We start from the raw sequence: 26,378 nt of genomic DNA on the forward strand, positions 1-26,378 counted from the left end.
GTGAATGCTATACTGAAAAAGATTTTATAGAGTTCTTGTTCAAGTCTCTTGATACATACATTTCAGCTGTTCTACTTATTTATGCATCTTTAAAAAATTCCTTTCAATGAAAATGAAATAACTGTAGATATTATTTTGCTCTAAAAATTTATTACTTCCTAGCTGTCTTGGATCTTCACTAAGAATCTCTGTAAACATGCTCAAAACTTGGAAACAACAAAAGTTTCAACCTCATTTCACAAATGAACGCAATGTTTATGTGCCCTCAAAGAGGGCTTATTTGCTTCACTCTTCCCATGTACTGATAGTAGAGTTGCCACTCCAAGAATTTTAAACCTTCATAAATCCAATAAAACTTCAAAAATTACTTGTTACATATAGTTGATTATTGGTAATGCATTTATTCAGAAATATTTTTTGCATAAAATACTTACATCAACAATAAATTCTTCCAGCTATATTAGCAGATACTTGCAACTACACAAGCATAAGAATTATTTATCATCTTTTATATTCCCTTCATTGCATATAACACAAAGCAAAAATTTCGATATGCAAAATAAGAAAGTGAAATATTTTGAGCACTGATATCAACTTTCAAATGTTTAAAGCATTCAAATGCTTTTGTTCTCTATCTTCAAAAACACAAACACGCATATATATGATCATATACCAAACTTCAAAGTTGGTTTCCACTTTTATTTATCCTGCTTAAGTAGAATACCAAAAAAACGACAGGAGAGAATCAAAAATACAGCTTGAAAATTTTATTGCATTGGCCAACTTTAAAATTAAATTTAATGATTTTATTTTATAGGTGAAAGGTATTTAAAGCTTAAAATTACACTCCTGCTCAAAGAGCAACAGAGGCCAAAAAAAAAAAAAAAAAAAAAAAAACTTTTTAATGGACATGCTTCATACTTATCCAAGAGGATGGTGTGGCACTACTAGATCACACAGCAAACAATAAAGCAAAGACATAAAAAATGTATTATGACCATCACTTCGTGAAAGACCAAATGAGTCAGAAGAATGTGCAATCGACAGATCATGCTAATGATAAGTATGATACGCTCTAGCAAAAATACATGCTTGACAAGAGTGAAAAAAGCTGGCAATAGTGTTGTTGATTGCTTGTTGAGGCACTAGCATCCATTCTTGTAGTAACCCAAGTCAAAGCTCCTGGAGAATGGCTGGTAGCAACACTGCGACCTGCTTTCATGCTCTAAGGCAGCGGTCACCAACCGGTGGTCCGTGAAAACTTTTTGATGGTCCTCAGAAAAATTGGGACATTATTTACATTTTTATGAAAATACAGTTTAAAAGAACGATGAGTAACAAAATCTATTATGGAATATGGATTATATTTTTTTTAAAAAAATTTTAGCTACTACTTTTAGTGGAATTCCTTCCAAATTAAGCGAATTTTTAGCTCTTTTGCAGGTGTATCTAGCAACATTTGAAAGTGAGAGTTCCATGGATATACTGCTCTGATCAATAATAGAGGGAACTGGAATTCTCTTTCCTTTTGAATTACAAACATATGCTATTGTAGTCATTAACAACACAGTTTTCGTCCATGTCAATAGGCAACTTGATGGATTTTTAGGAGAACCATCTGCTTTCGTGTTTAAAACTGCATCACTGGAAGCTTCCATTTTTGTTTTGTCTAACTGTCGATCAATGGCGCTACTGCTGAGTAAGTGATTATTATGTTTACAATAATTAAAAATTGGCGGCATAACACTTTCAGTTTATTGATATTGCTTTGAGTTTGGTGGTTTGTTCTTGCTTTTTACGAAGTTCCTTTTCAGTGATATGGAAATGTGAAGCTTTCAGTACAAAAAGGTAAGATTTTTGTATTTTTCATATAATTTTTCAATACAAACAAAATATGTGTATCATTGAGATGCTAACAGTGTTTTAATTGTTACTCATAATCAAGGGCGCAGCCTGAATTTCCATAAAGGCATCCAGCTGAACACCAAATGTTTCGAAAATTATATTAACGAATGAAAATTAGAATTACATGTATTGGAAAGCTGAATATTGTTTCTGCATATTAATACATTGTTTTTAAGGTCTGATTAAAGGGTTTTTTTAATTCATATTAGTGGTCCACCAAATATAAAATTATATATGTAGTGGTCCATGAAGTTCGAAGGGTTGACGATTACTGCTCTAAGGGATTCAGGTCCAGTAATCTAGCAGGCTACACCACATGTGGAATAGTTTCATTCTCCAGATAACTCTGCATCACTCGAGCTCTATATGGGTGTCCCATAAATATCGCATCAATACGCATTGCAACAATAAAAGGATGCAAAAGAGGGTGTAGAATTTTGTTGCAATATCAGATGCTCTGATGGAAACATCAGGAATCACACAGAGGTCAGTGTGGCCATTCACTGCTATCCCAGCCTATAAAAGTAAGCCTCTTCCTCTATAATGGTCTCTTTCGATGATGTGTGGTGAACTCCCATATCTGTGTCACACACCACATGTGTCCCTGGTTCTTGCCATAGCACTGCCCTTCAGGACCATTCTGGATGTTAAATTGAGACTCATCTGTAAACAGTATGTGGTCCCACCACTCTGGTATCCAACTGTGAGGTTCATGGGCCCAGTTGAACCACAGCTCTCTGACATGAGATAGGGACAAAGGAACACAAACAACAGGTCGTCGGGCATACAGTCCACTTTCATGCAGCAAACATGGCATATTTTGGTGAGATATTGGCCATCCTGCAGCAGCAAAGAAATGCAACATCACCTGTCATAATATTAGAGTGATGCTACACAGGGTACCTCAAAACTATAAGCACACATTTTGAGGTATGAACAATATTCATACAGGATATCAGTATTGTAAATCAGTAGGATATCAGAGAAAACTATATAAGACTGGAGAAAGCATCAGTTTTCGGTTGTTTAGTTCAGAGAGGATATCAGGGTATTGAGAGATATCTGTGCAGGCTTCACTCTTTAGTTGTGTTTTGCATATTTAACATTCCTACTAGTTTGAAATGGTAACTACTGATCATACTCTGTCATACCGAGAAGAGCTATACTTTTTATGGGAAGTTCCATACCTGTAAAGTGTTTCTTTTGGTATAATAAATTTTACCAAGCTATCATCATTGATCTGTACATTCATCCATTACACATAACAATATGAACCACATTCATATACGAAACCATGATCATATATGCTACCAGCAGGCGACAGAAAAGATATAATAACACAACTAAAACATATACTAGTAGGCAGTATAAAACCCTTCATTATGTGAAGTTATCACAGTAGAACAACTGATCAACACAATATATGATTTTAGAAAAGTTGTTCGAAGTCCTGACAAAGACCAGTGATGAATATGTGCCACCATAATTGCATTAATTGCCAAACAATCAAAAGCATGCCTAGAGTTTTGTGCATACTAGCAGTGGCTCATCCATTACCATCAACTAGCCCATACAGGAAATGCATGTTTGCCAATTCAGCTTTTATAAAATAATGCACATTTTCCATATTATTACAAGCTTTAATGAGAAAGACCCTAGCAAAAACTTGAATGCATGCAAGCTTGAGTGTTGGCATACAGAGACATATATCCATTTCTTGTCTTGCTTTCCTATGCGAATATATAGCTCATATTAATTTCTCTAGTTTCATTCAAAGTTTGTATGGGAGTTTTGTAACATCCTGCATATAAATCTTTCTTTCTATATACACCCTATAACATAAAAAGCAACACACCAAGAGGAGGCATCCAAATGGAAGAATTTGCATATGCCCATACCTTATGATAGAATATGCAAGAGATTAACTTTTAAGAGCTAATTACTGATTAGCTGGAGTTCTAGAACACTGCAACAGAGCATGCGGATGGTGTATAAAACAGAGAACATTCCAATGCTAAGATGTAAATGCGGTTGAACATGGACTGTTCCAATGCTTTGTACATGGTTTCATGAACAGTATGAAGAGATGTTTTCACCTGAGAGAGGTTGTGCATCTGGACTAAAGGAAGTAGGGTGATTTAACACAGGATCACTAGACATTTGTAGTAGAGCAATGCTACCAGTCAGCACTCACAATCCCTCATGCACCCTTATCAACAATCCAATATGTTACCAGGTTTGAACATTTGATTTTTCAAAACATGTCATTTGCAGTATATCAAATATGAGTCTACAGCAGTATGTCGACTTTTCAGGGATAAGCAGACAGTCTTCCTGCATTTTCTCACATTTTCTACCGAAATGCTAGGTCTGCTTGCATCTTCCCTTTACAGACATTCACTCCTTTCAGAGCGATAATACCATAAAAAATGACTCCAATTTGTAAGTGGACTAGAGGCATACATCTTCAGTGAAATGTACATTAAGCCATTACTGAGGAAGTTGCATTTGCATAATGAATATGATTTTTGCATAGAAATTGACATTTTGAAAATGAAACACATTGTGCATTATGTTTTCATTAAATGTATTCAAAGGTTATCTGTGGGAATCATGGTATGCTGATTAGCTTATTAAAGATTGACTAGTTTATCACAGCCAAATTATCATAGATAATGTGTCTATTGCATTATTTGCTATAACTATCTGTAACAAGATGATGTCTTTTAACTTACCCTATATGTCTATAACTCTGACTGTTTATTCCACCCTGCACCATACAGGATGCTTTCTAAGAATTAATAGGATATAATTTTAATTTGTTACACTGACTTCCTCCCTCATACAGAATATTAATTATTAAATTCTCGGGTGAAAAAACGACAAACAAATAATATCTTACCTGGATAATAGCTGCTACTTCCAGCAGTAGGCAGAGCACAGTGTTGTGGAACCCTGTAATCAAGCTGGTGTGCAGGAGCTCCATTATTTATTGGCTTCTGATTTGCCCTATAAAGTTGATTTTGTACAATATTACTGAAGGAAGAAGCAGTTGGAGGAAGAGGAGGTGGATGAGATTGATTATTTTGCCTATATACATGATTATTTGGCACAGCAGGTTCCAGCTGTGGAGGACAAGATTGTAAATTTGACGATGGCAAAAATGATGCAACTGACACCATATTTGGAGGTGGAACTGTGACATCTGGTAGCTGAATAGGTTGAACTTGCTGCTGTGAAGGAAGAATTTGAGGTAAGCTGACAGAGTTGGATGAAGGATGGGGAGGTGGCATGTTAAAATTGGGAGGTGGAACAGTGAAATTAAGAATATGATTAGCTGATAATGGAGCACATGCATTTGAAACAGAATAATTTGAATTAGATGATTTAGATGGCAAGGTTTGAGGTTGGGGTGGCAGTGGAGGCTGACTGCAGACACCTGCAGTAGGCACATATATAGCATGAAGAGGTGATGGTGTCATAACAACAGAATATCCATTAGGTGCATGCGCCAGGACTTCCTTGGTTTGTTGAGTCATGAAGTCTAACTGTCGCCTCTTGTCTCTATTCCCAACAGAGGCTCCAGCATTTTGATCAGAATTTGCTGAGTCATTCTTGAGTGTATTGGTCTTACCATGCAATTGTATGGCTTTATTTTTGGATGATTCTTGATCCTTAGACCATGAACGCTGGTGAAACTCAGACCTATTATTTTTGAATGGCCATCTACTTTTCAAATGTAATTTTTTCTGATGGGAATCGGTATCATGAGACATACTTTTAAAATTTCTCGACGAATATTTTTCACCATGCCTCTCTCTGCTTGAAGCCCGACTACTGTAAGGACTAGTGGATCTTGATCTTTCTTTACTACTTCCTCTTGCAGGGCTTAAAGAACTTCTATTGCTGCTAACACTTCCAACGCTACTTATAGGGCTATGAGACTGAAAATAAGGTGATTCCAAACCTCGTTGATCAGGTGAAACAGAAGGAGTACGAGGTGGAGTATCAGGAGGAGTCCTTGGACCCTTCCTTGATCTATTCAGAATACAAGTCTTTGAACACACAGGCTTATGAGTTTCTGACTGAGATGCACACATTCTAGAATGATCTGCAAAACTTCCCTTTTGTGATACACCAGCATCTTTCACAGGTCTGCATTGATCAGTGACAAATGTATCACCGGATTTCTGATATGAAAATGAGTTTAATTTAGAAACATCTTCCTTCATAATTTTTGTTTCTTGATTACATTTATAATCTCTATTTGCATGATGGAGCTGTGTTGATGCTAGAGCAAGTAGTTTATCAAACCCACTGCTTACTTTAGCTTGCCATTTTTGACTCTGAGATTGGGAATGCAAATTGCTTCTTTCTTTAGTTCCAGTATCACCTGAAATATAAATATTATATAAAAAACACAAGTCTTTTTTAAAATATTATGCTTCAAAGCATGCAGTCAATAAAATTTCGTCAAAACGAACACTGAAATAGTACTTATACTTTATATATATAAAGTGCAAGTACTATTTTGTCAGAAACAACACTTGTCTAGATATATGAAAATATCTTCTACACTTATTTTTTTTATGTTAACTACAGGTCCTAAATAATTTCGTCTTACTCTGCATTTACTCAGAAATTCAATTATTTGAAAGCTGTTGTCAGCAATATGTGTTTCATCTTCTGTAACTGGTAAAGCTTTAAAATTATTCCTCCCTCCCATTACAGATAACATCCTGCAGTTAAGAACCAAAATAAATCTTCCAGTTATCAGAGATACTGCTCTGTAAAATTATCTCGCTATTTTAATTTCCTCTTCATAGTTATAAAATTTCACACATACAGAATAAATTATATTCCAGGTATTATTGTCTTATACACCAGCAAAACTTATGGAAAGTTGCTGAACGTTGATAGTTCAGACCGGGTTTTCAATTCGGACGAACATGCTGGCTTCACGGACATTTTTATGGTTTTCCTTATATGTAATATCAAGACGTTAACTATGTAGAATAATATATTACCTAGACGTCAAATAAAACAAATTTTTTATTATTTTTTTCTTCTCATACAGTGTTGGAATGAATTATATGATCTTAAAGCAACAGCAAGCATGCCATAAATTAGTGTTTCTCAACCTGTGTGCCATGGGACACCAGTGCACGATCAAATTGTCAAATGTACCATGAGGGTTTTTTTGGGGGGGGGGAATTCAATTGCATGGTTTCTGTAACTTTAAAATAATGTTTGCAATTACTTTAATGGTTTACGAAAAAAATCTTTTTAAATTTAGTTTTCCCACGTTTTTATTTAATACTACATTTTCCCAACTGTAATTGACGTTGATTCAAATCAGCTCTTTCTTAAAATCAAAAGATTTGTAAAATATGTCAACCTGTAATTTAGATTAAAATAGCACACCAAATAAACATTGGAGAAGTCAAACAATAAGAATCAGTGTAATACTTGCAAATTTTGCAGGACTAGAGCAGGCTAGACTTAAACTGATCACCTATAATCTGGAAATTTCCAAAATCCAAAGTCGACAAATTAGTATAGTTTTTTTTTGGGATGAACTAACACATTATGAATACTCTATTAATAGATTTTAAATTTTTTTTTAAAAATTGGTTTTATTTTTACAGAACACACCCACTAATGGTGTTTTTTAAAAAAGATTTTACACTAAAATTTAAGGAAGTGAAGCTTGTGGCCATCTTTTAGATTTACAATTTAAAGCCACATGAAATAGTACAAATGCAACATCAGACACATAACTATTTTAAAATTGTTTTTTTTTTATTTATTTTGTGTAGTGTACTGATCATATAGGATGCAAATGCTAGAGCTGGTCCTATTTATTTGCCAGTTAGAATATTTCATAGAGATGATGACAGCCATGAATTTTGGATAATGTTATAAGTAAAAAGTGACCTTTTTTAATTAACATACTATGTAATGAAATGCTACATAAATGTGATGCAACTGAATTCTTCCACTATGATGTCATGCCTCAGTCATTAATCTACATATGACAATATCTGTAATAAGCTGAAATGGCAGAAAACATAGCAATTTTGGCTTTGAATCGTATTTTAATATCACAAGATGATTGATTATTCACTATCCTTTAATCATATTATTTTCCTCTGTTAAATCTGCATTTTTCAGAATTACATAAATAAAGCAAGAATTTCAACTTTCACACAAATCACAATAAAATAATAAACACATACTCATATTCATAAAAAAACAAGAAAATAAATGAATACTCACATTTACTTGATGATGAAAAACTATGTTTAGAATGACCACGCTTTGTATCCAATTTATTGGCAGGCTTTGTGTAAGATGGCCCACTGTCCTTTTTACTCACTTTCCCTACATGAGATGCTTGCATGCTATTTAACTGTGGCTTTATTTTTCTTTCTTTAGCACTATCAAATGAAGTATGATACTTTGATTTCTTTCTTGCTGACTGTTCATCCCTTCTCAAAGAAGAACTAGTTATATGAGAATGTAATTTTTTATTCAATGAAAAGCCATTTTTTACTTTAATTTCATCTAAAGCCTGCTTTGGCTTGCTTTGTTCAACAATGTGAGAGAAAGGAGAAATTCTTGTTGGTCTGACTTTACTATGAGCATCACTTAAGGAATCACTTTTATTCTTTTCACGGCTTGGTATATTTAAACACTCTGCTTTAGAAGTTCTTTTTTTACTTGGATATTCTCCAGATAATATGTTGTTATTCACAGAGAGTCCAAGATTTATGGTATAGTTACTTAGAACAGATTTAGTAACTGATTCTTGAACTTGAAAAACAGGGCTACTGGATGTAGGAGGGGTTCTGCTAGGACTTATAGGAGAATATGCAGCATTGGTCAAACTGCTCGACACTTCCGGATCAGACAATTCTACTCGTTTGAATCCATTTATGTTTTCCTTTATCTCCTTTTGTGAAACACGAAGAAAATTTACTTGATCAGATTTTCCTTGTGAACTTAAGGAAGAATATTTTTTTCTAGATGACCCAGTTTTATTTTCAGAAGAATATTCCTGTTTATGACTTGAAATTTCGGGAAAACTATTGCGAGGAGATAAAAGGGAATTACTAACTGAATTCTGAGCATAATTTTGTTTCATTTTGTCAGGATCACTTTTGTCTTGTACTGAAGAATCTTTCAAAGCAGATGCAATAATCGTTTTAATTCTATCTTGAAAATTTGGCATGATAATACTTTCCTGAATTCTCTGATGCTTGGATGGCAATAATTGAAGTTCTACATCCATGTGAACTGCATTATCTTTCGTAGTTTTTTGAGATATGTCTCTAAATGCCACTTTAAGTGAATTTTTATCACCATTCAATTTCAATTTTTTCTGGGTTGTGTTAAAATGCCTCTGACAGTTAATTATTTCTTTATGCATCATTTCTTTGAATCCATCTTCACCAAGCTGAGAAAAGAAAAATTAAATTTCAGTAAAAGAAAAAATTCAAAAGGAATGCATGTTTCAGGAATAAAATAGGTTGCACATAATAGGTATAGAAGGAAATAAGATCAACATTAAGCAAAAAACACTGATTTATATTGAATCTATTTTCAGCCATCATAGCAAAGCACTCACTCACTCTTGTTTACAATGTCTAAAAAAAGAACTAGCAAATATACTATGAATACTGTTTAAGAATATTTAAAAATAATAACCACTTAATACAACAAAGAATATTTAGAATAATACTACAGAGAAAAGAAAAAAGAATTAATTCGGAGCACTCAGTAACACTATGAGCATTCAGGAACTTAAGTAACGCTTCAATTAATTCTGAATATTCAGTAACATCAAATCATATTAAAATGACCAGTTTTGCATGGCAAAATACGAAGGATCTGCTAGAAGTCTGGGCAGATGCCTTAAAAGTTTAGAAGTGGCTAGGCAAACACAAATATAAGGTTTTCACTTCCATTCCAAGCACAGGATGGTGTTCAATACCTTTAAAAAATGATTCAGCATAGCTAATAAATAAAGTGCAAATATATTAAACGAGCAAAACATTGGATACGTTCTATTAAATTCAATACTAAACCTTTGATTTGGATGTCCCTTTTGAGATGATGTTGTAAGTCTAGCATATTACTCAGATATACCTTCTCAGGTGACATAAAATGTTTTTTCAATGACTACACAGAATAAATTATATCTCCTCTTGTTGTAATGCCTCCAACACAAGCTCTTGGCATGGTTCTCATTTCAAAAGGTTATTCAGATTTCTCTAACTGTATTACACAACCAGATATTGTCTCTCATATTTTCTACACATGCTTTATCATGAGAAAATATTCTTCCCCTTTTCCCTTTCCTTGCTCTTGTCTCTGTGGGAATTTTACTTGCAATTTTATTAATTCAAGTGGTCTTCACACTGCATCACTGAGACAGAATCACTGCACTTTCTGGCAAAATAATTGCACCACAAATTATCATATCTATGTCCAGAAAGAATAAATTTATGCCAGCTCAAATTTTCAAAAATGCATCTCATGCCTTTTCCTACACGCAGCATGAAAACTAAAACTGAAACGTGGCATGTATATTTAAATTTATGCGAACAAATTGCACCTTTTACAGCAAAAGAGAACAGATAAAGTGCATTTAAGATATGTCAATTCTATTAGGAATGCATTTAAGAATAGGTAAGTATGTGCATATGAAACTGGTATCGCATTATGAAATTTGAAAGGATAAACAAGCAAACTCCAGACATGAAAAGAGACATTTCAAAGTTCAGAAGAGGTCATATTGCAGCAAAAAATGGCACAGATAAAAAATTTCCAATAAATTCGGAAAGTTAAACTCTAAAAGTAGCACAGTGAATCAAAAAAGGGAGGATATTCTACTAATGAATTTCATCATTTTATGATTTGCAACTAAAAATTTATTTAGTATATAGAGCAATGATAAAATGAAGAGATAGATAAGGTTTATAACGCAAACAGAATCAAAATAAAACATGGGAATAATTCCAGTACTAAATATCCAAAAATACTGGTCAACTGCTAAAAAAGTAAAATATTTTTCTTTCCCCAAAACATGCAGTACAGAAAGAGTTCTACATATCTTTTCTATTGTTCACTTGAAGCCACCTTATCTGAGTAATAGAACAATCAAAACTAGCATTCAAAAGGTAAATGATTATTTGGAACATACAGATTTAAAACTTTTGCAGTGCTTTATATCAAATCAGAAAATTTCTACTAACGAACCCATCAATGCTGTTAAAGACAGATTATCATTCATAACATATAAGCAAAATAAACTAATCAAATGTGAAATACACATTTATGCACTGGCTGATTTAACAGCAGGAAATCTTAGTCGTGCATTCGAATAAGCACCAGAATCTTTATCTCTATTTAAAACTTCACTCTCTAGAATTCCTATTGCAGGAAGATACAACAATACGACATAATTACATTCAAGGTTAGATAATACACCAGGATTATCTTAGAAGAAGAAACACTAACAATGAAGTGTCACCTTTATGGCACAACAGAAATTAGATGAAGGAGAATCCTTGCATAAAATCTGGATATCAGAATGGACTACTTTTGCAAAATTGTTTGAAATCTTAGAAGTTATTCTTTCCAAACTAAAATCACATGTTATCAATTTCTACATGATGTATTAAGCTCTAAAAGAAAGATAAAAGGTTGCATTTGAAATTTCTCAAGGTTCTTGCTGATATAATGGAAGGTAATTTTTGTCAATTACAAGTGTATGTCTTCACATCAGTGAACAAATGTAGTATTACATATTCTCAATATGAGTACAGAAAAATTGGAATTGCAATAATAAAAAATTTTCTGACACTTTTTGCAGTTTTGTAATGCGTTTCAATTCTATATTATGTGGTGGATGTATTTGCACAAATAAAATAGACAAAACTAAATATATTATTTATGTAATACAAATTTTAAGAAAACTAGCAAAACTTTCTTTTGAAATTGATATGCATTATTTCATGACAGACTAATAATGTCTCTTTCTTCATATCCTGAAGAAAAATGAAGAGAATCCAAAAATATACTCATATTCTAGAAAATATAAATTTGAGAATTTGAAAGTCGATCAAAATGGATCATAGATCAGACAATGAGCAAATTTAATGTAGTAGCTTTTAACACATACAGTGCCAAATGTGGATTGGCAGAATGAGATTTTGCAAATATACATTATATTAACTGTTGCCATTTAATAAATGTTGAATTACGTAAAATTTCATTCATACATTGTTCAACATTCATTCATGATCTCTGGCTGGAAGTTATCAATAATTTTATCTATATCAATTAAAAATGAAGCCAAACAAATCGTACAGATTGCGGAAGCAATTGGCAGTGAAGGATTTTCAGACATGAAGGAAGGAGAACTTAAAAACTTATCAAGAAATGAAACAAAAAATTACAGCACCTTTATCTTATAAGAATTTAAACAAATTGTTAAAAAAAGTACAGAAACAGCCTATTTTTACAATACAGATTGACCCAAATGAAGAAAGATGAGAATTAAATTTGAGAGATTTAAATTTCTTGATTTTAATTACTTTTCAAAATTTTTAATGTTTCAAAATATTTATCAGAAAATAATGACGCAATAACTCCCACTTTGCTTCATCAAATACATTTAAATGGATATTGCTTAGAATTACAGGCTTTTCTAAATACAATTTGAATATTTGTTAAAATTTTTTCCTTTTGTATTTTTCTACAGTTTACCGAAGTACATTGACTAATCAACAGTGTCTTACGTCTTTAAGAAATACATTTAAAAAACTCAAAGCACAGAAAAAAAGGAATGATACTTAAAAAAAAAATCTTAATGAACAATAATAGAGGGACCAGTATACTTAAAATACCATGTAATAAAATAATACATGAAATATTAATGATTGATTGCTCTTTAAGATCTGAGTACCTTCTCTAAGCAAGGTCTCTTAAACTTTCGATATTCAAGCTCCAGATCAGAGATTTCAGAGGTAAGTTTATTCACTTCAGACTTGAACTTCATATACTTTCTGATACCTTCTTTCACCTGTAAGAAAACATCAAGTCTTACACATACACATATGTGACTTTAGAAACAGCTATAAAATGTTTTAATCTCATACAATTTATGTTATTTTACACAATTTCACACATATAATACCAGGCATTGGAAATGAAACACCGAGAAGGAGTAGCCCGAAAATTATGCAAATTTCAGGGTAGACAGATATCACCGAATTATGCGAGTTATTTGAAATGTGCAGCTCCCCAGCGCATGTCGAAGAAGATATAAGATAAGGAACCTGCAAAATGTTCAATTTTCATGTCGTTATTTCTGCTAGAGAAATCATCATAGAAGCTTTATTCTTGCCTCAGAGGACAAGCAGAGAATATAATACGAGATATAACATGTGAAATAGCAGAGAATGCCAGGCTGGACGCAGTTCCAGCAGACAGATGATTTTACAAGGGACAGGGTGATCGGACTGAGAAGAATAAGCTGGTTCATAAGGCAAGTCTCAGCTGACACACACCTCAACGCGCCCACAGTGCATGGGCTATGGCGACGATGGTTAGAATAAGAAAAATGTGGCATGTTTGAGGAGTGCCGGTACAGCCACAGAGACGTCAGCCCACGTTGATCAACAAGTGGTGGCGCACATGCAAGCCACGTCTGTCTCCATTCTGCAGCATGTTCAAGACACTCTTGGATGTTCTCATATCAACCAGAACCATTTGCTGTCGATTGGTGGCTACTGGCCAGCACTTGTGGCATCAGTTAAGAAGACTTCCATTGACCTCACATCACAGATTTCAACGTCTGTAATTGTGCCGGTCTCAAGCGATGTGGACGACGGAGTGGCACAGGGTCACATTCTCGTACAAATCACACTTCTGGTTCTCCAAAGAAGTCACTGCACATGAGTGTGGTGTCGATCTGTAGACAGGGCCAATCCGGTAGCAATTTTGGAACACCCCAACCTGCGACAGCGAGGCATCATGGTTTGGGGCGCAATTGGTTTCAGGTCACCTATAGTTCGTATCCAGGGTGCTATGACTGTCCAATGATATGTGAATGATGTGCTGCGGCCACTGACACTCCCTTACCTCTCCTGATCTTTCACCAATCGAACATATTTAGGATGCAATTGGATGCCATTTGCAGACCCTACAATTGCCATGTTCAGAAGATAAACTGTGGCAAATGGTTGATGGGTAATGGAGAGCCATTCCTCAGAATGTTATCTGTAGTCTCAGTCACCTTGTACCTAGACATGTTGCTTCGTGTATCCCCTTCCAAGGTGGATGTCCAATTAACATACCTGGACGCATCCACTGAGCACTGGCTCTGGTGACAATGATTGGAACAAGAAAATGTGGCAAGTTCAAAGGGTGCTGGTGCAGCCAGAGTGACAGCACGCATGGATCGACACATTCGCTGACAAGCAGTGGTGCACCCGTATGCAACTAGCAGCATGTTCCAGACATCTTGGATGCTCCCATATTGACCAGAAACATTTGCTGTCAATTGGTGGCTAGTGGCCTGCACTCATGGCATGAGTTAATACTAGGCTCGAGTGCTGTGGACAATGCAATGCCACAGGGTCGTGTTCCAAGATGAATTCTGTTTCACACTTCTGTTTCTCTAATGACAATTTTTGCATATGAGTGTAGTGTTGATATGGACACAAGTCCATTCTGGCAGCAACTGCGAAATATCTCATCATGTATGTGACAACACAGAATCATGGTTTGCATACGATTCCAGGTTACCTCTAGTTTGTATTCACTATGACAGCCCAACGATATGTGGATGATGTGCTGCAGCTGGTGACACCCCCTACCTTCAGGGAGTGCCCAATGATTTTTATCAGCAAGATAACGCTCAACCACACTGCTCGTATCAGCCAATGTGCTCTGCATGGTGTACATGCTTCCCCGGCTAATGTTCGCTCCTGATCTTTCACCAATCGAACACATTTGGAATGTGATTGTACGCCATTTGCAGACCCTGCCATTGCTGCATTCAGAACTGTGACAGATAACACTCTATAACAAAAAGGTTGATGCACCAAGAAGGAAAGGCTTTGAAATTTCGTATGCACAAATGTTTTAACAAAAAATGCAAAAGATTAAAATTTGGTGTCCAATGAATGAATAATGTGATTTCCAGCACATTGGAACTGCACAGCCAGCAGATGTACATAAGGAGCTGTTCTTGAACTGCTCTTAAAAATTTCTCTTGCACTGTGATTAACTGAAAAAAAGCCTTGCCACAGGATTCGAGCTCATTACCAGCAACTGTCAGAGTTTGAAAGATGTTGCATCACTGGACTGAAAGAGGCAGGTTGGAAGAACCAGAGAATTGCTCGTCATACGAGTCGAAGTGATGTGGTGGTTTGAAGACGCTGGCAAGAATCGGTGGACAATGGCAGATTTTAGCATCATGATGGTAGCGGCCAACTTAGGGTCACAACAGATAGGGAGGACAGTGTGATTGTTAGATCAGCTGTTACAGCACCTGTTTCATCACTATCAACCATCAGACGTGCAATCCACACACAAGTGTCCACCATGACCATTCACAGATGGCTAATAGAGCAAAATCTACTCTCATAGCCATTTTTGCGCCACCTGTCACTCATGCCTGCAGACTGTCAAGCCAGATTACAGTGGCGCTTGGCTCGATCAGGTTGGAATAATACTGACTGGGAACATAGTCTTTAGTGATGAATCCTGCTTCCCACTGCATCGTGACAATACTTGAAGATGTGTCTAGAGCCTAGAGCAGTGTGACAATCCTGCTTTCACTACCGCACGTCACACATGCCCTCAGCCAGGTCTTATGGTCTAGGATGCCATTTCCCTTGATAGTTGGACCCCCTTGGCCATCATCAGACTCATACTTACAGCACAGCGGTATGTCGATGACATTCTGACAGCATATACGGCACGTGTTGCTATGAACTGTCTTACAACTTCTCAAACACTTTCTTGCTCAACCAGATCACCAGATCTCTCTCCAATTGAGCATGTCTGAGATACGAAGGGAAGGTGACTGCATCTACCAGGGAATGGTGGATCTAGCTCGAAAACTGGAGCAAATTTGGCAAGAAAAACCCTAGAAAACCACCCAAGAGCTTTATCAGTCTATGCCATGGCGTGTAGCAGCTTGCATCCAGGCTAGAGGTGGGTCAACACCTCATTGAGCTCGTTACTTTGTAATTATGTAACTGAAATAAATCATTCAATTGTTCTGAAATCTTAATCTTTTTCTATTCTGTACATAATCTTCCTAGCCACCAATTTTTGTCCAGGGGACAATTCTTGGTGTGTCGATTTTTTGTTTGTTTTTTGTTATAAAGTGTAGTTGGCAGGGAATGGAGGGCCATTTTTTAGGACACCATCCGTAGTCTCAGTGACTCTATACCTACATGTGTTGCTTCATGTATCACCGTCCTAGGTGGTCCTACAAACCAAATGGTAAGGGCGTGGTGCCCGTCTTCCCCGTTCCTAAATCCTAAATCCTAAACCTACTGAGCAGACACTGTTCTCGCTCTGTATTATGCATATCATTTTGAAATAAAGATCACTTATTGTTCATTGCTGTCTCTCTCTGTTTGCCGAGCATGAATAGTAGCTAGACAATATACAAGTTTACTTTTAATTCAGCTGAATAGTTTGCGTCCAAACAGTTAAGACACTCGAAATATTGGCTTTGGAACATTTGTAAATCCTCTGCATTTCCATCCTTTTCTAGGCAAAAAGGTGAACTTTTCTGATCACCCATTACCATACCTTTGTTGATATCTTAACTTGTGGGAAATACCTTTTTCCTAAGAGAGCATGGGCAGGGAGTTCAAAAGCATTATCTTATGTTGCAATGTTTCTCGGTATAATAGCTTTCAAGTTATCTAGCAACACAAACAGAGATATCTGAATCAAAACAATTTGAAAGCTTATAAAAAATTACAATAATGGTGATTCTCAGAGTTTGAGTTTGGAAGACAGAGTAATTATTTTTTTATGCAGATAATCTAGAAACCAATTACATAATTTCCATGCATTTGAGATTAGTTTTCACAATGAACTGAAACCGTGCTCTACATCAAATTCTTCACAAAATATGAAATTCATTAGGAAAATGTTCATGCAACATACAGAGCAAATGTACTTAATTTCACAAGAAAAAGCGTTATTCAGCAAAACAAAACTCCGGGGGGAGGAACCGAGTTTGTACACATTTTTCAATGGAAATTAAGGTCTTTTAATGGCCATAAGAAAAGTTACAAACAGATCAGCAAAAACGATCAGAATAAATTAAAGAAAATATCTAAACCACCGACTTCAAATCTGTAATGTCTTTCCAGAATAAAATAAAAGTATGTAGCATACATTACTATTAAATAAATTTAACTTGATTGTAAAATAAGCTTGAGAATAAAACAAACTCCCTAAACTTTCATTCAAGGTAGATGTCATTCACAACATTTCCCTTACAAATTACATAAATATAATTTACACTTAAGCATGGTAGCCATAAAAAAGGGCCAAAAAATGTCACGAGCACAGTTAAGGATCTTTTGCAAATTTTGGCCCAAATTAATGACTTTTATAGACTGAATTAATCCTGGAAAACTGGTTTCACTGAGCTCTTTTTAGAGAATTAACAAAATTCTGAAAAAATCTAATTGATATGTTACTTAATATCTGCAGAAAAATGCACCTAGTTTTTAGAAGGACAATCAAATTCTAATGTCTGAAATGAAATATAACAAGATGAGGTAAAGAAAAAAGATCTGACACCTTTTTCCTTAAAACATCAAAATAATAATTTACTCGAATAATAATTAGTTGATCACCTTGTAGAGCTCCTATGTTTAGATGGCCCATTATGATTACAAATAACAGTCAAAATATTTGAGTTTTACATACAACTTCCAGTTAATAGATAGAAATGACCCAAGTAATGATTGATTACTGAAAATCTGAAAAATGTTAAATTTAATGAATAATTTCTCTTAAAATACGATCCAATTGAAGAAGCAGCAATTGATGAGGTTTTTGTCAAATTCAAAAATAGAGTTCTGTTTTGTTAAACTGTACCAATATAAGAAAAAAGAGAGAGGGACATAAAAATCATCATTCAAGGAGAATGCAAAATGGCTTCTAGAGCTGATGAATTATTACAGTACACTAAGTCCGGTATTTTGGTGATGCGTGCTAGCAGGTACCAGCTCGTACACGAGATCATTAAATTTCTCTGTACATCATAACAAGGGAAAAAAGGGAGACCTATTCAAATAGTTATTATAATTAATTTCAGAAAACAGAAGCCTCTGAGGACATTACTTAAACTAATAGCTCATGAATAAAAATTTAAATCAAGATATTTTTATATTACTGAATTTTCCACATCTCTGAATGATTTTGCAAAATAGAATCGACCCAACAGGAGAATTTTAATTAAGACACAATAATACGCCGAACAAATACTAATTCAGAAGTCAAACAACAAAAATTACATTTGCGGTTTTGCAGCTGAGGATGGTGGTTTGGTAAAACCATCAAAACTAGTCCTGTGAAAATTTGAAAATATAACGCTGAATTTTGTTGTTTGACTTCCGAATTAGTAGAATTTTGTTTTGATTAAAGTTCAATACATACAGATGGTGTTAAAGATAAGGTGTTCACACACAATGGTGTTCTTGTACTAGATCAAGTGTGGTGGCAAGGACCTCCATGGCTACAGCAAGATGAAATAAATTGGCCTAAAATCAATGAGCATTGTAACATAGTAAATAGGGCTGAAGAGAGAATAAGACTGAAATTAAAAAGCAGTGCTCAACCTTTACAACCTGTGTTAAAAATAACAGATTTTTATGTCATACATATTTAGATTATATATTTTTTAAGATTTATAAATACTTTGAAGTCACAAAATAGAGTGATTGGTCCTGTGAACAAAAATGAAATGTGTAATCCTATGTGTTATTGGATTAACTTATCACACAGTCAGTATTTTTTTTTTTTTTTTTGATAACTGAATGATGGTAAATGTAAAAATCCATTGTCTCCAAATCCCAAATCGTTTGTATATAATAACAGATGACAAGGGTTGTTTAAAGGCCCATCTACACAAAGTGATTTTCTCGGCCGACTTTCTCGTAGAGCAACAATTTTAAGGATATGCGCATGCGCTAAAAATCGGTCATGTTCTCTGCCGCGATTTCAGAACTAGTGTTCACTGCTCACTAGCGTACAATAAAATTGGAGTCTCTAGCCAATAAGATTGCTTTGAGTGATCACGTGCTTTTCTCTTCATTTGGAATAATAAACATGGCTGCATTTCATTGGAGCAAAACTCATTTTTCAACTAATAGATTTTTATAGAGAAAATGTTGTGTTGTGATACGACTAATGTAAATTTTAAAATAAAAAATTAAGGGATTCTCTTATTTTGGTAAGCTTTGTCTTCCCCATTACTTTATATATTCAAATATTTTCTATTCATTGTGAAAATTACTTTAACTTCTCCAAGAAAAGTTCCAAAAACTATTAATGATGCCATGTCATGGGTACTAGATGAAAATATTCAGAATCTATTTGAAACTGTGGTCGTACTTATTGAAAAGATACAGAAAGCAAAATCTCCAGTCGAGAAATTATGGGCCGATTTAAAGCAGCGCAGAGACTTATTGACTTTGCCGAAAATGGGAGTATATACTATAGTACTATAGAGGGTGGGAACACTTCCTTTCATGGTGATTGGCTGAGTGAATTCCTGTACTAACGAGAAAACTGTTCCGTGCGGACAGGCGAGTTATCTCAGCTATTGTCGGCCAGCTAAGTCGACCGAGAAAATCGCTATGTGTAGACGGGCCTTAAGAGTTGGAAGTACAGTAGTAAAATCATCGTTAGATGTCGATGAAATTCAACCTATAATACAGTACAAAGCCCGAAATCCGGACTCGTCGGGACTTCGGCGATTCCTGATATTAGATCATCAGTTTAAATCTAGTAAGACTGCATGTAGAAATTATAAAGTTAAAAATATGAAATCGTGATTTATAAAATAATGAAGTATTCATGATCTAAAGGGTATGAAAATTTACCAAAAAAAAAAAAGCTTAAAATTTACTTCTTTATTTAACATTTCTTTCAAAGTATGTTGTTTAAGTTGCTTTGTTTTTTTGCTAATATTTTCTCTTTAATTCTGTAAACAGACATAATCTCCTGTTAAGTTACATTGTTGAAGTCCTGTAACTGTTTTGAGAATTCCAGCTAACTTGTCAATTGAAATTTTCTCGTTTTCAGTAATTTCTCTGCCACTTTCTTCACTAACAGTAGCAGTATTCTATGGATCTAGAACCATACTATAGATTTTGCCATTCCTTAATTGACTGATGATTCAGAAGCATTGTCATCACAATGAAAAACTTCTTTTGTATCATCATTTATTACTGCTTCTCCACGTTTCTTTACAAAATCTGTTAATCAGAATATTTCACCTTTGTTTTGCGATATCCGAAAACCTTTAAAATTAGCAGGTGTCATCATCATTCTCACAATGAAATATGGTACCTGGCCATAAATTATCAGAAGCATTTTTTAAAGTATCTGAAGGCACATCCTCCCACGATCTTGCGGTGCTCCACGCAACAGATTTAATGCTAAAATAGTTCGAGAACTCTTGGATAATCTTGCCATTATTCAAGAAATTTAAGATGGATTTTAAAAATACTACTTCACTATCTGTGGCGGTATTTTCTGGATCTAGAACCATACTACGGATTTCACCATTCATACTATGAAAACTTCTTTTATACCATCTTCATTTATTACCAGTTCTCCTAATTTCCTTATAAAATCCGTTAACAGGAAAATTTCACCTTTGTTTTGCGATATCCAAAAATCTTTAAAATTAACAGCTATTATCATAAATTTAGCTATCCTTCACTGTACATATTTGGCTATGCATCATGAGCTTGGCGACTCAAGACAAGTTGTTCTGTTAAATTTTATCTTGCTTCTATCATGCACCGAGACAATTATGCCTGAATTGTAGTAGTTTAGTTATTTATTATACTTATGTTTATTTCTCGCACATGCTTAAAGCTTATCAGAGTTCTGAATAAATAAATTCCCTCATATACGTAAGCCTTACTGAGGGCTATACCTTACCGACTGATGCAGTCTCTCTGGGTCTTACATTCTGCGATTCGGTGTGGCCATATGTGGTCTGGCACTGGTTTTGGGTTTATGTGAATAACAAATCAGTTATTTTTAATTTAAATAGTCGTAAATGTAATCTTTAGGTCTACAAATATGATCAACAAAATCTATTTTTAGCATATGGAAAGAAATTTTTGGTAAATTTTTGCTAGTCAACATTTTTTAGTGCCTTTAACTTAAATCTGTAATCATCGCTAAGCATAATGTCAACATAAAGGGTTACCATACTCTTTTATTATTCAATTAATAACATTAAAAAATTATTTAGGCATTGCTACATGAGTCATTACTCAAGTTGTCAGTTTTAGTAAACATACGGTGATGAAAGAAAAGTATAATAAATAATGATTCACCAGGTCGGCGTCAGATCAACGATGTATGTATGTGGAGCGTTTCTGTTTCAGATGTCTGCCAAGTTGATATGCAGCAATGGAGGCAAATTACTGATCATACAAATTTATGATAAACTGATTGTGTCTTCAATAACGAGGTATTTTATTTAGCGCCGAAGTGAAATTAAGAATAGGGACTCTCCAGATGTTTTATTATGCGCGAAGGGAGGGAGGATCAAATGCGCATGCGTAAAGCCCACGAGAAAAACATTATTGGTGGTTTTGAGGTCTGGATTTTAGATCATTCCAGATATTGGATGTCTGGATCTTGGATTTTGTACTCCATTATATATATTGTTTAATCATTTTAAATTTTCATGAAAAGGTATTTCATAGCAGTATAAATGAAACTTTAGTGCAAGAGGGAAATTTTGGATTTTAAAAGCTAGACGTTTTGTAAAATCTGTGTTATACGATTGTAGATTTTGTAAATAAAATATAATGCTAGACCTGGACATGAGATAACAACTCATCTTCCTGCTTACTGAGTGTAGAAAACTTAACCGTTTGAGGTAAGTGGGGTAGATTTTGCTGGAAATTTTGTATTTAAAAGATGGTACAAAAGTGTGTACTTCATTGTTTACATGCACAGTGACTCAAGTAGTCCATTTAAATTATTATCAAATTACATACAGAGTATTCAAGCATTGTGAAGATTTTTTATTTCACATAGAGGTATTTGTAGAGTTTTTCATTCTAACAATGCTAAGACCTTTTAACTGTAAATCGTGAATTCAAATACTTATAAAAATTTCGTAAAGATGAAAAGGTTCTATTTTTCCTCATGAAAAATGGGATTTGAATAGAAATATATTGTGGAAGGCTCTCCTTGGTGGGGTGGTTTCTGGGAACGTTTCGCAAGATCTTTAAAAACTTGTTTAAAATTAATCTTAGATAAAGCTTCTTTATCTTATGAAAAATTATATACTACTTTAGTGGGAAACTGATGAAAAAAGTGAAAATGCATTTCATGCATTCTGAGATAATGCATGCTATTTTAGTTTAAGTTGAAGCTGTAATAAATTCTACACCCATAACCTACAGTGGATGGACAAAAATATGGAAACACCTTGTGAAATGCATGTTTGAAAAGAAAGATTGATTTTAATGAAATATGTAGGTGGCGCTGGCATTTTTGACTACTGACGCCACCTATACAACTTTGTAAATCTGCTAAACAGTTCAGTTGTTGTCGGAGTACTGTTATGTGAGGTTGTCATTGCATTATGTCAGAGTTAACCGACTTCGAACGTGGGAAAATTGCTGGAGCACATAAGGTAGGTGCTTCCATACGCAAGGTAGCCAAGGTGTTTAGTGTTTCAAGAGGTACTGTATCGAAGATTTATTCCGCATATTTGAAAAGCGGAAAAACATCATCTGCTAAATCACAGCGCGGACGAAAGTGTGTCCTGAGTGATCGTGACAGACGATCATTAAGGGCAATTGTGACGAAAAATAAGAAGACCACAGCTGCAAAAGTTACTGCTGAAATGAATGTTGTGTTACCAAACCCTGTGAGTACCAAAACAATTAGAAGGGAGCTTCATAAACAGGGAATTGCTGGCCGTGCTGCAATTGAGAAGCCACTCATCAGTGATGCTAATGCCCGTAACAGGAAAAGGTGGTGTTTAAGTCATAAAGCCTGGACTATAGAGCAGTGGAAGCGAGTAATATGGTCTGACGAGTCTTCTTTCACATTGTTTCCCACTTCTGGCTGAGTTTACGTCAGGAGAAAACCATCTCAAGCCTATAATACAGACTGCTTGTTGCCAGGAGTGAAACATGGTGGCGGTTCTGTTATGGTTTGGGCAACCATATCGTGGTTCTCTGCTAGCCCCATGATAACTGTGTCAGGGCACATGACTGCCAAGACTTATGTGAACATTTTGGCCGATCAAGTTCATCCCATGGTACAAACTTTGTACCCCGATGGTGATGGTGTCTTCCAAGACGACAAAGCCCCTGTTCACACAGCTCACATTGTCCAGGATTGGTTTTCTGAGCACGAGGATGAGTTGTCCCATCTCCCCTGGCCACCAGTCACCAGACCTGAATATTATCGAACCTTTGTGGTCTACATTGGAACGGAAAGTGCGTTCTCGTTATCCACTGCTAACATCGTTACCTGAACTTGCCACCGTTTTGCAGGAAGAATGGTATAATATTCCCTTGGCAAACATACAGAAACTGTATTTATCCATTCCGAGAAGACTGCAAGCTGTTTTGGATGCCAACGGATTTCCTACACCATATTAAGCAAAGAAACAGGTTTTTTTAAAGGTGTTTCGATATTTTCCACCCCTGTATCTATACAATGAACTTGATCCTCTTTCAGCATCTCATTTTATAACGAGGTCTGGATTAACTCTTTTATCTTCACCTGAATTTAAATTATAATCTAGAAGATCTCAGTTGATAAAAGATGGAACCATAGGCAGTTATTAATAGAGCATTTTTGGAAAAGGTTTTATAAAGACTATTTGTTAGAATTAAGATGTTACTTGTTAGAATAAGTCATGCTGTCAAAAACTCCAAAAAATTCTTCCATGTTTAAAATTAATGACATTGTAATGGTACGAGAAGATAATGTGAAATGCTGTAACTGGAAGTTAGGTAGGATTAAAGAATTATTTCATGGAAGAGATGGCCGATGTGAGATTCATTTGGATAAGGGTATTGTTAGGAGACCAATTGAAAGACTTTATAATCTTGAAGTTCAGTAATGCATCCATTTATGGATGCATGGGGGGGTCAGGCTTAAATATAAATTTATGATTATGTATCCTCAGATTGCCAATAGATGGCGGTAGTGTTTGTTTGAAAAAAGAAACTGTGATGTCAATTGTGTACATGTAGTAGTTCATCTTTGGTGTTCGTGAATAAACATGTGTGGAATAACATTCTCTTTTTATTACTTTAAATTCAATCCTGTCTGATTTATTATAAAGACTTATACAAATTCTGTTTACTATGAAATCAAGTACTAAAGGTAATTTACATTCACTAAAAGAAAATTCTTTGTTCCAAAATAATTTTTACTCTGCTTTTATAATTACTTTTATTCTGCTAAATCTTAAAGTCAGGAATACTGATGATAAAAGCCATTTGAAAACCTTCAAAATCATCAAACAATCTATGGAAGCCAAGAATTCAAGTCAAAACAGGAGTTAAGCTTTTGGAATGACTTTACTGTTGATAATCATTTGCAGAAATAGTTGCCCATAAACAATTACCTTATACAGCATTAGAGTACAAAAAGAAAGGCTGAAAATATTTCCAGATCTCAGGTTAAAGTGGCAATGCCAAGTGCATATTGAAATTAATGATAATCATACATACACAAACTGGGAGAAGGAAGAAAAATTTTACACCATCTACAGCACACCTGTATGTGCTGTTATAATTACAATTTTTATAACACAAACATTTAAAGCTTCTGATATGAATTTATACCAGCTTAAATAGAAAGGACAAAAATGCACATTGCTACTTACCTTAAACAGAAGATCACTAGAATGATTAATTGTATAACCTAAAACTGAAACTCTGTCCTTTAATAAAGATACCCCTTCTTCTCTTAATCCACTAACTACTTTTTTAAGATGAGATGAATGTCTTTTTAACTGCTGACTTCGCTCCTATTAAGAAAAACAAAATCAGTATTCAGAAGTACATACATGGAAATATTTACACAACAATAACATAAAATACTTGATAGGAATATGAATGGCTTAAAAAATTAAGCTACCAAGCTACTAACTATAATCTTTGCAACTCCAATGACAAAAGTGATCCTGCAATACCAAGTGACAAAAATTAATATGAAACAGCAAGGGAAAAAAAAGCTTGAATAATGCCACTAAACTCTTCTTTGAATAGGCAAAAAACATGACAGATTTGGCATCAAGAATAGAGAATCACTTAATACTGAGAATTCCCAACATTAAAGTTCAGAAGACTTCACAAAATTGTAGACTCTCTCACTAAGCTATGGCTGAAAACAAACTAAGGCATTTGAACTAATTCGTAAATTTGTATTAAACTGACAAACTGAGCTCCAAAATTTTCCATTTTATTAACTGACCGGCAAAGGAGAGGGAAATTACTGTGGAAGTTTTTGATAGAAACCCAAAGAACCATTTCTCTAATTATGAAAATGGGAATGAACCCATCCAATTAGGTTCCAACTGTCACAACATATGCCAATTAAAAATATAAATGCACAGTTATTATGCATTATATAAGCATACATAAGAAATATATGCAAAATCACAATGAGATACAAAATATTAACAGAAATAAAGCATAAATATACAGTATAATACAAATATATATTTACATAAATTTACATTTTTAAAGCAGTTCAAAACAGCAACAGAAAGACAAATAAACAAATATGCAATGTATTAAACAATATTTCATGATTTTTAATATGACTCAAAAGCACCCATATACGGCTTTTTAATGGGATAGAAAAACAAAGAAAGGAGCATTTTATCATGCCAGATAGATTAAAAAAAAAAAAAAATTCAGCAATTAATAACCTTTTCCTTTGCTATCTGATGTTCAAGTTGTTTCCTATAACTTGAAGATTTCATAAAATTAATAAAATCTAATATTAACTGCTTCTGCATCATCAAAAGGTTATCAATGGCCATAGATTCTTCAATCCCTCGATTCTGCACCACCAGTGAAGTATTACTGAGTTTCTGGTCGATGCAGCCAGGAGCTGGATCTGAATTAACTAAACAAAGAGGAAAAGGAATATGTAGATTTTCTTCATGCATTTCAACTAATACC

General features: G+C 34.5%; 1 protein-coding gene across 2 annotated transcripts in view; it reads right to left on the reverse strand.

Annotated features, from left to right (window-relative positions):
- Nucleotides 1-26,378, reverse strand: part of gpp (DOT1 like histone lysine methyltransferase grappa) — a 280,396-nt gene that overhangs the window by 21,747 nt on the left and 232,271 nt on the right. For both annotated transcript variants that reach the window (XM_085809864.1, XM_085809863.1), the window contains exons 15-19: nucleotides 26,123-26,322; nucleotides 25,073-25,216; nucleotides 12,881-12,997; nucleotides 8,185-9,364; nucleotides 4,808-6,298 (exon numbers count right to left, since the gene is read on the reverse strand). In XM_085809864.1, the coding sequence (XP_085665990.1) occupies nucleotides 4,808-6,298; nucleotides 8,185-9,364; nucleotides 12,881-12,997; nucleotides 25,073-25,216; nucleotides 26,123-26,322 (3,132 nt within the window). The remainder of the gene's footprint in view (nucleotides 1-4,807; nucleotides 6,299-8,184; nucleotides 9,365-12,880; nucleotides 12,998-25,072; nucleotides 25,217-26,122; nucleotides 26,323-26,378) is intronic.

Source organism: Stegodyphus dumicola, chromosome X2, assembly GCF_044657685.1.
Source record: "Stegodyphus dumicola isolate Sdum_Otavi_A_Nest chromosome X2, ASM4465768v1".
Classification (NCBI taxonomy): Eukaryota; Metazoa; Arthropoda; class Arachnida; order Araneae; family Eresidae; genus Stegodyphus; species Stegodyphus dumicola.